At 36.0% G+C, this 14810-nt stretch overlaps 1 protein-coding gene across 1 annotated transcript; it reads left to right on the top strand.

Moving 5' to 3' along the window:
• The first annotated feature begins 253 nt into the window (after positions 1 to 253).
• Positions 254 to 14053, top strand: LOC131898995 (cyclin-D-binding Myb-like transcription factor 1). Its single transcript, XM_059250320.1, has 2 exons — positions 254 to 384; positions 11713 to 14053. The coding sequence occupies exon 2, from the start codon at positions 12047 to 12049 to the stop codon at positions 13508 to 13510; it is 1464 nt and encodes a 487-aa protein (XP_059106303.1). The 5' UTR covers positions 254 to 384; positions 11713 to 12046; the 3' UTR covers positions 13511 to 14053.
• The last annotated feature ends 757 nt before the right edge of the window (positions 14054 to 14810 follow it).

Genomic DNA, 14810 nt, shown 5'->3' with positions numbered 1-14810 from the left:
ATTTAATGTCTCTAAATAGTTTCTTTGTCATCCCCTTTCTCATAATATGTTTTGAATTTTAATAATAATAAATAATCTAATTTATTTTGGATTTGTAATTTCATCTTTAAATTTATATCAATTTATGTTTTTAATATCTATGTTCTAGACTTTGTGGTACTTGTATGCAGATGAGGTGGCCATTTTGGTTGCTGGAATGTAAACTCAGAGATGCCTTAGAATTCTGTTGTCATAGTAACTTTCAGGTCTCAATAAGGCCTAGCTTAGGCTGGTCTGATAAATTATCCTTTTCTGGTTATATGTTATTTAGACTTCTATAGTTTTTTTTTAATTTGAAAGTAACATTTACATGACTTAAAAGTTCCAGGACGTTGTGATTTTGAGGTAATTTTTCATTTCTTCTAAAATAATTTCCTTCTTTTTCTCTACTGTAATTATAATGATCTTTTGTCAGTTCTCCTTTCTGTACTTTTCATTCTATCATTGCTCTTTGAAACCATTCTTCCTTATTTCGTTAATCTTGGGGCAATTAAGACATAGTTATGAAAACAAATTCTCTTCAGTTTGTGTTAAACTTTACTATCCTAGTCATGAGTCATCATAGAACTAGATTATGAATAACTTGGTTGGCTTTTTCATTGTGAAATGAGAAATTCCCTCAAAATTTAAGTTTTTTCTGCTTACCTCCCTGGGAACAGAGCATCAATGATGTCTGAGACTACTCTGCTAAGTCCATTTCCTTATTGTTCCTCTTTGGGGATCTGTATTTACTTTGTCATTGGCATATTTATTTTACACATGTATTCTGATATGACAAAAGTATATACTGAGTTGCATCTAGTTGCAATGAATTTTTTTAATTTAGGTTTTTTAAATAACAATCTTATTTAGCTGTCTCTACTTTGAAAGTATTAACTTTATCTTGATAATCAGTTTATCTTTTATGTTCTGTTGTCTCTATTCTCCTTTCTATTATTGATTTTTAAAAATTCATATTCTTGAGTAATTCTTCTCTATCTTGAAGTCTAGTCCTTTGCTTGTACTGTAAGTGTGTTGAATGGTCAGCAGCCATTGACACTATAAATTCAAGTCACCTGTCATACTGGAATATTAGTATTTAAGACAAATCAGAAGTATGTCTAATCATCACAAGCTTACATTTTCCTTATTATTCTATTTGTATGGAAAATATAAACCTGGAATTTATACTTGAATTTTATTCTAGTTTGATTCTCTGTTGCTGCTGTAAACACCAGGACCAAACGTTTCATGGACTACAAAAGGGTTTATGTCAGTTTGCACTTTCAGGTAATAGTCACAGGCTCACATTCAGCTACCTTCATTTTTTGCTTTTTTAAAAAGGCTTTGAGTATTTGATACAGTATATTTCAATCATATTTAATCTCTGAATCATTCATGCTAGATACATCTTCCCATCCATATCCACACAAGGTTGTGTCCTCCCTTTAAAGTACTTCAATACCAATTTTTGCTGCCCAAATATTTCTTGATATGTGGTCTTTTCCTGGAGATTAGTCAACTTACACTCTTAATGAAAACTTTCTCCTTCTTCCAGCAGCTAATAATTGCCAATAGATAAGGATAGAGGTGGGACTGTTTGCTCAACTCCCCTCTCAATGCTGACATTTGGTCTGGCTTGAGCTTGTTCAGGCTTTGTGCATGCTGTCACAAATCCTGTGAATTCACATGTGAAGTTACCCTGCTGTGTCCAGAAGATAATGTTTCTGCATATTCATCCATCACCTTGGATCTCATATTCTTTACCCCTTTCTTCCACAATAATTCCAGGGCTGTTGGAGGATGTGGTGTAATAAATATATATTCCATTTAGGGCTGAGAATTCTGCATTCTCTTTTTTGCTGCATATTGGTCACTATGAGTCTTTGTATTAATCAGCATCTGCAAATAGAAGATCTTTAGATGAGACCTAAGACATTCATTGATCTATGGGTACAACAAGAAGTCATTAATATGTGGCTTAATACTATCTACTTTTAATCAAATAGTAGTAATCCCTTTCCCCTATGTCCTATAAGCTTTTTAGTTTCTTGGCACAAAATGGTGCCAGGTATGGGTTTCATCTTTTGAGGTAGAATTTTAATGACATAAAAATGTGGTTGGTTACTCCAGTGATGCTCATGCCACTGTTAACCAGTGAACATATTTTGTCAGGACAGTTATTATTGTAGCTTGCAAGATTCACAGCAAAGTATGATCAAAGACTATATTCCTCCTCCTGTACCTTGCCTAGCACTTTCCAGCACTATGGATATTAGGCAATAGGGATGAATTTTACAAGCCAATGCCATCTTAATTTCTCCATGTTCTATCACTCTCTTGTGTGACTCTTAGTACCAATTCTGAAGGGTAACCAAGAGCAATGGCAATAGCCTGTTATGTTGGAGGAAACATAGGAATTCACTGACCAACAACCCCAAAGTGTTGACCAGTTCCTTGTGCTATGTTTTCCATTTGATAGCATAATGTATCTAGGAGAGTCATTGTCTTCTCATTGTAGGGTAACTCCATTTAAAGTCATATCTCTATCTCTATCTATCTATCTATCTATCTACACACAGTTTAGGGAGCTTCTAAAATAGTAAGTTTCCATTAGGCATTTTTCTCAATTTCTAGCAGTGAAACATAAGTATAAGGTATAGTGTAGTAATATATTGTAGGAAAAACTTAGAAGTGTAAGATCATGTAGAAAAAAATCTATTCAAGATAAGTAAGGCAACTAGACAGAAAAACTCTTCAATTTTCTAACTTTGGGGGCTATGAACACAAACTTGGGAAAAAATCTTTCTTTGAACTTTATGGGTAGTAAAAAAGCTCTTTGAGCTTATGGGGAAGAAAAAGTTTCCTATGGAAGCTTTTGGCCTAGGGACTGCTGAAATGCTAAATCCAAGCAGCAGGAGAAAGTGATTTCTCCCTGAGGCAAAAATGAGGGTGTAAGAAGCCAAAAAGTTTAAAGTTCAGAAGTTTTGGGAAAAGTTGGTCTTTCTCCCCCTTGGGAAAAAAATCTTAAACTAAAAAGCTTTTCTTAAAAAACTTGGGAACTTTCTCTCTCAAACTAAAAGCTCTGAAAAACTTAAAAACTTAAACCTTTCAAAACTGTCTCTCTCAGAAGGACAAAAATTAGAATCACCTGAAGATATTAGTATGGGAATCACCTGTGATGAGCTAAGGGAAAACAACAAATCTCTTAAGACAGCAAAACCTAAGTTCTGCCTTTAAAGCTTTAAAAATCCTCCCTGCAATGCAGGAGGCAGGGACAAGTTCCTAAAAACCTCTTCTAAGCTCTGTCTCTTAAAGCTAGTAAAAGACAGTGGGTCAGAAGCTGAGGGAAATGCTTGGGAGAGTGTAGGTGAAAAGCCATAAAGAGTCAGCCCAATAGGGCAGGAAACTCTTTACCTGGGAAAAGCAAAAAAGCCAAGCTTTTCAGCTACAGCTGAGCTTGAGGCATCAAGGGTTTTGTTTCCGAGTGAGCACCCATGAAAGGGTGCTCCTAATCGTCCTAAGGCAAAGATCTCCTGAAGCAATGCAAACTCTGTTAAGCATTGTATCCTTGCTTCTAACCAACAACTGAGAAGCAACTAGCCAGCAACTCCGAGTTGGTGTACATTTGGGTATCCCAGGCTTCCTGCAGTTGTAAACAACTTCTGGAGCACAGAATTGAGGCAGGCAGGTGCAGGACCCAGGGGAAAACTGCTAATGAACAAAGCTAAAGCGGTGAGAACGGCACAGTTGTCCCCTTTCCTGCAAGTCCTGCTGAGTGTATAGGTGAGACTATGCCGTGTCCACAGGTGTAAAAAGAAACCTGAGAAAAGCTTTCCTATCAGAGAAAAGACCTTTCCGGGAAAGCAATAAAGATGAACTGCATCTGCCAAGTCAGGAACACTGTGGAGGAGCCCAGCCAGGGCAGAAGGGAGAACTAAAAAGGACTAAAGTTCTTTTCTATCAGAAAGCATCTTTATGAGAAAAGCTTTGTTTCAACTGACTTCTGGTGAGATGAGGGAGTGTAGCCCTAAGGGGTCATTGCCTCTGGCATAAGCCATCCTTGAGCACCAGGACAAGCAAATGTAACCCACTGGGGGACTGCGTCAGGTGAACTCCTGATAAGGGAAAAACACTTGTCCTAAATGCGAGCTCAGGGGGAACAAAAACCTCCTTTGTTAAAAAAGCAGAAGCTTGATTTTTAGTCTGTACGCAAACCACACAGACCCTGAAAATAGAGACAGATTGAGCCCCTACCTTCAGAAGCAGAAAAGCTGCCACTGTGGCATTGGGAAAACTTTCTGGGGCAGAGGGGATAAATTGAAACCAAAATGAGAACTGTCAGGGAGAAAGACTCTCTGAAGAAAGGGAGAAAGGACAGATTCCACCCCAGAAAATGCATGACCTGAGAAAAGCTGCTGGAGTTTGAGGCAGAGTCGAGGGGCAGAGGGGAGAAGGGTGGGGAAAGCCCCTATCTCCTAAAGCAGCTAGCAGAGGAGCAGAGCCGCAGCCTGAGATCTGAAGCTCTGCATCTGGTGGGGAGAAAAAAGAAAAGAGAAATGACATAAAGATCTATCAGTGGGAGAAAAATCTCTCTGAAGGAGCTATCAAAAAGCTCTGTTGTAAATGCTTTTGTTTTTTAAGGACTGGCTAAGGCAAACACAAGCCCCCGAGGAAAGTTGCTATCAGGAATGCCAGCCTCAATGCGTGGTAATGAGGCAGGTGCAGTTTTGACCCCGGGCCAGTATCAAATGAAGGAGAGACACTTGTTAAAGCCAGCTGAGGAGAGAAGAGAAATCTCCCAATGTCCCATAATTGAAAACTTAAAACGCTTGGTTCAAATCTCTTGTTGCAAAAGCAAAAACTTCATAAGCAAGTGTAGAAGGAATCTTAAAGGTACTTACTAATAAAAACAAACCTGAGGCAAGTTATTGGGGTGAATACTGGAAGATCAGAGAAGCAGAACAAGCCACAGCTACCTCACCTTGCCAATTCCTCAGCTGATCCTGTTTCCTCAGACTGGATGTTTCTGAGTCCTCATCCAGAATGAATCTCAGCTGAACTGCTGCCCCAAAGTCTGAAACCTTAACCAGCCAAATGCTTCTAGTTCCTGGTCTTCACGCCTTATATATCTTTCTGGTTTTGCCATAGCTCCCTGGGATTAAAGGCTCACTTCTTGGGATTAAAGGCATGTGTTACCATGCCTGGCTGTTTCCAATGTGGCCTTGAACTCACAGAGATACAGAGGGATTTCTAGCCTTAGCGGCTGTTCTGTCTCTGACCCCAGATGAGTTTATTAGGGTGCACAATATTTTGGGAAACACAATACCACCACGAGCAAGTCTGGTAAAAGTAGCAGAAGTTGACTCCCAGGCCCCCCAAAAAATATGGGAAATGGAGTCCATAAGCTAGCTTGTAACAGGGAACTAATATCGAGAAACGCATTCTGGGACAGGTAGTTCTTCTGCTAAAGATGGCGAACTTGCCCAGAAAGACTTTTGTCAGCTAGAAAATACGTTCATGGTAAACTTAAAATACAGCTTTTAAAAGAATAAAAACAAGGAAAATCATCTACAGTTTGTTGAATGTCAGTTCCAATGACAAATTGAAAGGATTTGGAACTCGGAGATTCAGCAGTTTTGGGCACCTTTGCGGAAAATACGTTACTTTCCCTAATAGCTGTGTAAAACATTTTGCTAGGAGCTTTATAGTAGTTCAATGGGAATTTCACTCTCACCCTGAAGTGATGAATTTGAGTAAAGGAACAGCCTCTAACTAGAAACCGTTTGTCAATAAGCCATTTTAAAATCCTTAACAAGGGAAAGCAGTCCATATACTGAACATTGTTTTAGAAGAAACGTATGGGGAATTTAAAAAGTTCTTTGCCTTGAACAGACAGCCTGCAATGAGTGATTCCTTTGCAAATCTAATAAGGAGACAAGGAAACAGGCATTCAAAAAGAAATGACTGCTTTTTAGATGGGAAAAACTTCAGAAAATACATCTGTCTTATAAAGTGGAATTGCTTCACCTGAAATTTCCTTATAAGAAATCAATGCTAAATATCACAGCTGATAATAATAACATCAGGAGTTAAAGCTAATGAAGTGAAACACTAAATCCTGAAAATGCTTTTTCTCAGAGTAAGCTAATGAAGGATATTTTTCATGAAAGAACACCCGTGTTCTTAACTCCTTTGAATAGTAGTAGTTTTGGTGAAAATATTGGGCTAATAAAAATCTATCAGAAACATCATCATTGTTAAAGAACTCAAGGCAAATACAGCTTAAAAAATTAAGAAGGGGGAAATTGTATCAGAGTTTGAGTATGAAAAGCAGGTAAATCAATTTTCCTGATATTAAGGTTCCATCTTCAGTCTGGGGATAGTAAGAGTATAAAGAGGCTTCCAGACTGCTGAGGAGTTTGAGACAATTGTAACTAAGTTTCACCAATGTTTTCAGACCTGCTGAAAGCTTCAGGTTGGGAACCCGACACCAATTTAGACAACTATCTTCTCCTGTTGGAAAACTGACTGAGTTGCCAGCTAAGCAATTCAGAAACAGAATATTCCTTACAAGGCTTTTCTTCTCTTCTCTTTTCTTTCTTTTGGGTTTGCTGTAAACTGAGATAGATCTTAATAGAGTTGTTATAAAAGATCTGAAACGCATAAAGTATTGTTTAGCAACAGAACTTACTAAATCCCAGAGTTAAGAAAGCCATTAAAGAAAGACTCTTGTCTCAAAAGAACTCTCAGAAATATCAAAGCTGTCTGTAAGCTCTAAACTTTAGAAATGATTTGCGTACTTCCTGTCTACATAAGAGAATCTTTCTATTAGAGATAGTGCTAATAATTAAGAGTAAGAAGTAGAAAATTATTCTGTCTCATTAGAAAATATTAAATCTAAGTGTTAAGAAATCTTTAGGTGTTTGCCAAGTTAGATATATGCTAAGAAATAAAGATCTAAGTTAAAATAAGAAGTAATTATATAAGCTTGCAACAAGTATAAGTAAAAGATGCTAGTTGTAAATCTAAGGTAGTCTTAAGACATGTAGTAATAAGCTTGTAAGAAGTAAAGATGCTAGTTGTAAAAGATGAATATAAGTAAATAAGAAATATATTTGAAAAAATATATTTGCTAAAGTAGTTTTATAGTTTCCTTAAGGAGTATAAATAACTAGATGTTAATATGTTATATGTGAGTTTGTAAAAAGGTATAAATGTTGAATATGAGTCTAAATGCTTTGCAAGATATGTTATATGTGAGTTTGTAAAGTATAAATGTTAAGTATTAGTCTATTCTTAATGTATATGGTGAAAGAACCTGAGACACAGAAGATAATGTCATAGTAGACTGCCAAGCAGGAAGTCTGAGCTGTTTTCAAAAGCTCCAGAAGCCACTAAGAAACTAAGAATGGCAGATGCCAGAACCAGCATAAGGTCTCCACAGCTGAGATCCATGGAAAATCAAGGAAACACAAAAGAACCTGAGCTAACAGCAAAAATGGTGCAGTTTAAAATGTTACTATAACTAAAAATGTCTCCAGCTTAAGAATGAAAGTTGCAGAGACACTTGTTTGAACTAAAATTGGTAACTGCAAAAAGTTTTGGTTATAAAGTGCTTCTTCATATTTGGAAGTGAAAGTCTGATACCAGAATTTACTTCTTTTTGAACTTTTTGAACTTAAAGAAAATGAGATAAAACTACAAAAAGATTTTTGTTATGGATTACTTCATATTTTCAAGGCTCATACCAGAACTTATTATTTGAATTTTGGGACTTAAGAAATGACATGAAAAATAGTGATTTTTTTGCAATGGGACAACTTTGAATTTACTTACATCATCCTAGTGATGACCTAGGAACAGTTTTCTGGAATTATTTGTGTTAAAAATGGAACTGTTTAAATGAAGAAATTTATTGTTTCTACCTAGAGTCAAGATGCAGTTTTGTGTATGCATATATGCTTTATTAACTGGTTATTCGTGAACTGTTTTATGGAACTGTTTATGTAAATATGAAGTTACTTATGGAACTGGTTTTGTGTTACAAATGGTACTTTTTAAATGGAAAAGTTTGAATTTTCTAACTAGGCTTGAGATTTTTTTAAAAAACATTATATAGAAAAGGGAGAGTTAATATTCCTTAGTCTATTTAATTAAAAAATATTTTCTTGTTGTTTGAGTAGATTAATGTCATGTTTTGTTAGTAAGAAATGTAAATGGGATATACTAAGAGACTGCTTTTAAAGTGTAAAGACTTTTTATTAAGAAACTGCTTTTGGGTATTTTGCTAAAACTTTTCAAAGTGTTAATGGTTAGATTGAGAATATTGCTTTTCAATATGGGATTGTAGGAATTGTCTAAGTTTGGGTTCTCCTAACTAGGTTTGAGATTGTTTAAAAATTATAAAGAAAAGGAGGAGTTACAAGTGAATTAAGGTTGAATGTATGTTTGCAGAAATTATGTTTAACCTATTGATATTAATGCACCCGGGTTTGTGGAGTTAAGGAAATATTTAAGTTTGATGTGTATACATCAGAAGTTTTTCCTATGTTCTGTTAGCAAGAAAATTCAAATGATTCTATTAAGAGTTAAAGTTGTAAGACTGAGAAAATTGTTAACTATATGCAGCACTATTTATGTTAATTCAAATGGTTCTGTTAAGAGTTTGCTTTGAGTTGTAAGATTGAGAAAATTGTAACTATGTATAGCAATATTTAAGTTAACCTGTTACTGGTAATGATGACATACGGGATTCTTTAAGTTTGCAATTGCATTAAGTTTTTGGTTTAGAAAGGGCTTGAGGCAGCTAAGACTGCTGTAATCACTTTGGACTTAATCCAAAAGAGAAATGCCATCTTTATCATCCTCTACTCCTATACTGGGAGGTATAACAGCTATGGAGATTGCTGTAAGCTATTAATAATAGCTATTTTTATATATTAAGAAAGGAGGACCTGTGGGAACCTGTTTTCAGGTTCCTCGTGGCTTTACCCAGCAGGTCTACTTAGAGGATGATTAGGACCACAGGCCTGAGTGCAGGTGTCTGAGATGGTCTGCACTTGGCTGTGCTGGGAGGAGGTCTTTTGCTCCACCCCTTGGTGTCTCTATAAATACCCTGGGGCAGAGACAGTCAGGGCCTTTGGAATAGGTTCCAGGCCCTCTTGAGGCTATCCTTTATTTTCTATCTGTTTATCTCCACAATCTAAATCCTTATAGCTAATATTTCCTGCTGCTTGAACTCTGGGGAACTGTGGGGTTGGTGGATAAACGCCTGCATCTGCATCTGGGATAACTCACTCAGAATGATTGTTTCCACCTCCATCCATTTACCTGTAAATGTCATTTAATTTTCCTTAATGTTTGAATATCATCCTTTTGTGTAAATATATTATAATTTTATCCATTTATTAGTTGATAGACATCTAGGCTGTCTCCATTTTCTGGCTATTGTGAATAAAGCAGCAATGAATATGAATGAATCGGTATCTCTAGAATTTGGGTATATACCTAGTAGTGATATGGCTGGATCGTATAGTAGATCTCCATTTAGATTTTTGAGTATTTTCCACACTGATTTCTATAGTGACTGTACCAGTTTGCCATCCCATCAGCAGTGAATTATTGTCCCCTTTCTAAAAACCATTCTTAGCATTTGTTATGAGTTGTTTTCTTGATGAAGTAAAGATTGGTTTTCATTATTCTACTAGTAGCTGTTCAGTTTGGCCAAAACAATTTGAAGATGTTGTATCTCCCAAAATATATTGTTGGATATGTTGTAAAAAATAAGGCAGTTTGAAGAGTGTGCATCTTAAATTCTATTCTACGTATATTTAATTTGTATATTTAAATAATATATTTAATTGGTGAGTTTGTTTTTATGACAGGTCCTTGTTAGTTTTATCATTATAACATTGTAATATAACTTTAAGCCTGGGATGGATAATGATACCTCCATCAATACGTTTGTTGTTAAGGATTGTTTTGTTTATCAGAAGCTTTTGTATTTCAATATAAAGTTTAATATCTTTTCAATTCATATGAACAATTGCATTGGAATTTTTCTGAAGATTGTGAGGTATCTATAGTTTAATTATTTTTTAGGATGACTGTTTTCACAATATTATTTCTGTTAATTGATGCTCAGGGAAGGTCTTTTTGTTTTCTGTTATTTTCTTAGATTTATTTTTTGAATGTCTTAAAATTTCCACTGTAGAAGTCTTTCACTTCTCTTGTTAGGATTGTTTTAAGATTTTTAAATATCAATTGCTAATAGTATTTTTTTTATTTCTTTCTTTGTGCATTTGGCATTTGAATTTTATATATTAATTTTGTATCCAGCTACTTTGCTGATGTATTTATTAGCAATTGGAGTTTTCAGGTAGAATATTTAAGACTCTTTATGTATATATCATCCATAAATAAAGTTAATGTGGTTTCTTCCTTTCCTATTGGTATCTCTTTGTCTTTTTCACTTCTCTTATTGTTCTAGCTAAGACTTTAAGCACTATATTGAAGAGGAGTGGAGAAAGTAGACATCTTTGTCTTGTTCTTGACTTTAGAGTAAATACTTTGAGTGGATTTCCATATAGCAAGGTGTTGGTTGTGGGCTTGCTGTACACTGATTTGGTTATGTTGAAGTTATGCCCCTTGCACCTTTAGGTTCTCTAAGCCATTATCATGAACAGATGTTGAATTTTGTCAAAAACCTTTCATGCATATAAAGAAATGATCATGTGGTTTATGTCCTCTAGCATGTTTACATATGGTGGATTATACTTATTGATATGTGCAAGTTATCATATAATAATTACAAACATAAAAGAAAATACTACCATGGAAAACACTTAGTTCTCCACAAATGAATACTAAAAAATCAAGAAAGGCTATTGTACTCATCACATTTATTTTTGTACCCATGTAAACAGATGATTAGAAAAAAACTTGAAATTGTATGATAATTTAGTTTATGAATTTTAGAAAAGATATTTTACACACACATATACAAGGCTATGATTATCAATAAGATAATGATAGTGAAATTTAAGACAGCATGCAGGTCACTGTCTTTTTTATATGGAAGTATTTACCATATTAAATCAACGTCAAACATTCCCAACAAACATTTAACTTTCAATAGGGATATTATATGTCAGACTACAAGGTTTTAAATTATTTTTCACGCTTTATAGGAGTTGTGGTGTGTGCATATCCTTTATTAGTCTGAAGCACATCAAGAAAAAAACAAAGTGCTGTTTCTATAGGTTAAATTAAAATAAATTTTTGAGTATTGTGATGAACTTGATATCAAATAGGCCCTTCTTTATACAATTTAAATAACTTCTACCATAAAATTCGATGTACATTAGTTTCCACACTGTATAATACTGTAATTTTTTATCCTGTGAGGATCCTTGTGTTCTTAAAGTCATACTTACCTTCTTTCAGCAAACTTTTTACATTTTTATGGAAGTAATGTTATGTGTAAAATATTAATATCTAAATTTCTAATGTATTCTGAACTTTGGTTGAGAGACATGCCTTCTTATTTACTCTAAAACCCATGTAAATAAAGACATTCCAATGTCTGTCTATTTCAGTGTTGGTATTTGTTTGATGTAAGTAAGCATTACAACGGAAATATAAAATCTCCCTAAAATTCAATTAACAGATAATTAATATTTTATTTTTCAGCATTGTAATGCATATTGAGATGAATCAGCAGTTCTCTGAAGTTTCCATTCTTATTTTGGAGCCTCTTGAGCTAGTCCTGTGTTCTCAGATTTATCATCAAACACACGCTGCTAACTAGACCACAAGATAAGATAAACTATAACATATCAATCATCTTCAAGGACAGCTATTTCCAGTGGTTTGTCACACTTACCAGCTCTAGCTAAACCTCTTCTTGCCAATGTCAAAACAAGCATTGCAGATAACACCACTTTCATGTTATCAAGCTTAAGGGAAAGTGACTTGAGTCTATGGGGAATGCTGTAGCTGATGTAGCCTATCACTAGATTTGAAGATGAGTATATTTGAAGAGGCTTCTGAGCCAGTAACAGCTGAAATTGTGAACTTTGTTTTACTTACTGAGGATACAGACAGGAACCTCATTCTTTGCCTTCAGAATGAAGCTGGTGAAATGGAAAACCCTACTGAACCTCAGAATAAGAGGCCTTGTTTGTCCACAGAGGATGATTCGACAGCGACTCCTTACATGCCAGCTGCTGCATTCCCACTACCAGAAATGGAGCAGAGCTTTGATTTGTTCACAACTACAGCCACAGAGGTGGCAGGTGAAGAGGTTTTTGAGGGAACTATGACGCAGTTCCAGATTTTACAGGATGACAAACCAGATGAAGCATTCCCCTTGGCTAGTGCACAAGAGTCAGTCATTAGCCAAGCATGGTTAAGAGGTAGAGAAGATAAAGATAAGCTAACCAAACAAGGACATAAATGGAAGCAGGGGATGTGGTCCAAGGAAGAAACAGATATTTTGATGAACAACATTGAACGTTATATGAAGGAACATGGAATAGAGAATGCTGCAGAAATCATTTTTAAGATGTCAAAAGGTAAAAGAAAAGATTTCTACAGAACTATATCTTTGGGTCTGAATCGGCCTTTGTTTTCAGTTTATAGGAGAGTGGTCCGAATGTATGATGAGAGAAACTATGTGGGAAAGTACACCCCTGCAGAAATTCAGAAGCTCAAGGAGCTCTGGCAACAGCATGGCAATGACTGGATAACAATAGGTGCCGCCATGGGAAGAAGTCCATCTTCTGTCAAAGACCGGTGCCGCCTGTTGAAGGATAGTTGTAACACGGGGAAATGGACCGAAGAAGAAGAACGGATTCTCGGAGATGTGGTTCATGAATTGACACACACTGAGGTGAATGAGAAGGTCACACATGGTGTGTGTTGGGCAACAGTGGCTCAGAGAGTAGGTACTCGCTCAGCAAAGCAGTGTCGTGCTAAATGGCTCAACTACCTGAACTGGAAACAGACTGGAGGGATTGAGTGGACCAGGAAAGATGAAGTCACTCTCATCCACATGCTAGCAGAGCTTGATGTGGCTGATGAAAATGAAATTCACTGGGATGACTTAGCTAAAGGATGGAAAAGTGTTCGTTCACCACAATGGCTGCATAGTAAATGGTGGGCCATCAAAAGACAAATTACAAACCATAAAGACTTTGCATTCCCAGTCCTAGTGAAATGTCTTCAACAAGTATATGAGAGCCAAAATGCCAGTCTCGTGTTTGGGGAGAATAAATCAGAGTCTGAAGTGTCAGATAGTAACCCTTTTAACAGTGTTCAACAAATCCCCCTCAGAGTCACAGGTGTAGAAGATAATAGTACATTCATCTATCCAGACCCTGTGACAGGATTGCAAATTACACTACAAATTGCCCCTGGCAGCTCAACAGATTACCCTGTGGCTATTGTTAACTCTGAAACAATAACCCTGCTCAGTGGACCACAATAGATATTTGATATTCTTCCTTATTTCCATTTATGTTCCATTCTCTCACCTTGTACCAACTTCCTTCAAACAAGCTCAACTCAAGGACTTCCCTTAACTCTGACAACTAGTCCCACAGTAAGCCTGATAGCTGCTTCACCTGCTTCTCTTAACTTATCACATTTTTTTCTTTTATCCCCAGAACATCTACTGAGCACTCCAATAAATGACATGTGGAGTGTCATACATCAAGAATCATCACTGAAACTGTTGCAGAAAATAATATTGCTCTTTCTACTTCCCAAGCAGAATTGGCAGTCAATAGTGATATTTATTGTTCTGATTTTCATGATCTTGCAAGTTTATTCAAAGCAAACAAATTTCCTGAGAGAATTCTTCAGCTAAGATAGTTCTGCAGCCATCATTTAATTATGCACTTGTTTCTCAATTCAGAGAACCAAACAGCACAGAGCTAATGAGCTGTGCTATGATTACAGCAGAAGAAAATTTCTGTGACACCAAGCATAAGAATAAGAAATTCACTCTGATTTATCCAGTGCTTGAGTTACTGAGATACCATAGTAGAGCAAGAGCATTACACAAGTGATAACAAAACTACGCTTTGTGCCCCTTCACTACCTGGTTTTATCAAGGCATGGGATTTTACAAGTACTCAACCTGTCTTGCCTTTCACAACACTGATAGGTCTTATAATCCCAAAACAGCAAGGATCAAATACCATGGGATTCTTTTTGGAGAGCCCCACTTCTATAGACTTCAAGGATATTGGACTTGCTAAAACATTACTAGCCTATCCTTAAAAACAAGCAAAGTGCCAAAAAAACATTATTGTATCTACAGAGGAACAGGAGCCATTTCCAAGGGATCTTACTTTCTAATCTCCTGACTCATACAGCTACAGTGAGTTAGCTATGAAGATTAAGACATTGACTTCTCTTTACTATTTTCAATACACCTGAGGTCTAGTTTTATGACGGTGTGTTTGTGTGGACAGTGAAAAGTTTAATTGAACATAACCCTGTGTTGAATGTTATCAAGAGGTAAATATTTTTCCTTCATCTACTGGAAAGTTTCAAATCACCAAAGGTTAACTGCAGTAATGTTCATGTCTATAGCTCAGACATGGTACTCAATCAAATCTCCAGAGGGTCATTTATATTTCAAACAAGTCCTATCAATACAGTCCAGTGCTTATTGGTTACAAATACAGAGACTTTGCAGGTAACTTTCTGTTAATTATTCTTGGTTAACCCATTGTTGGCAGATGGAGCCCACTTAGACAGTAGAAAGTGAGTAAAGAAAA

The sequence above is a fragment of the Peromyscus eremicus genome, chromosome X (genome assembly GCF_949786415.1).
Source record: "Peromyscus eremicus chromosome X, PerEre_H2_v1, whole genome shotgun sequence".
NCBI lineage: Eukaryota > Metazoa > Chordata > Mammalia > Rodentia > Cricetidae > Peromyscus > Peromyscus eremicus.
The sequence above is the reverse complement of the archived record's forward strand: the minus strand, read 5'-3'. Positions and strand labels throughout refer to the sequence as shown.

What these genes read in the sequence shown, in the direction of transcription:
- LOC131898995 (XM_059250320.1), top strand. Translation starts at nt 12,047, where the DNA reads ATGAGTATATTTGAAGAGGCTTCTGAGCCAGTAACAGCTGAAATTGTG.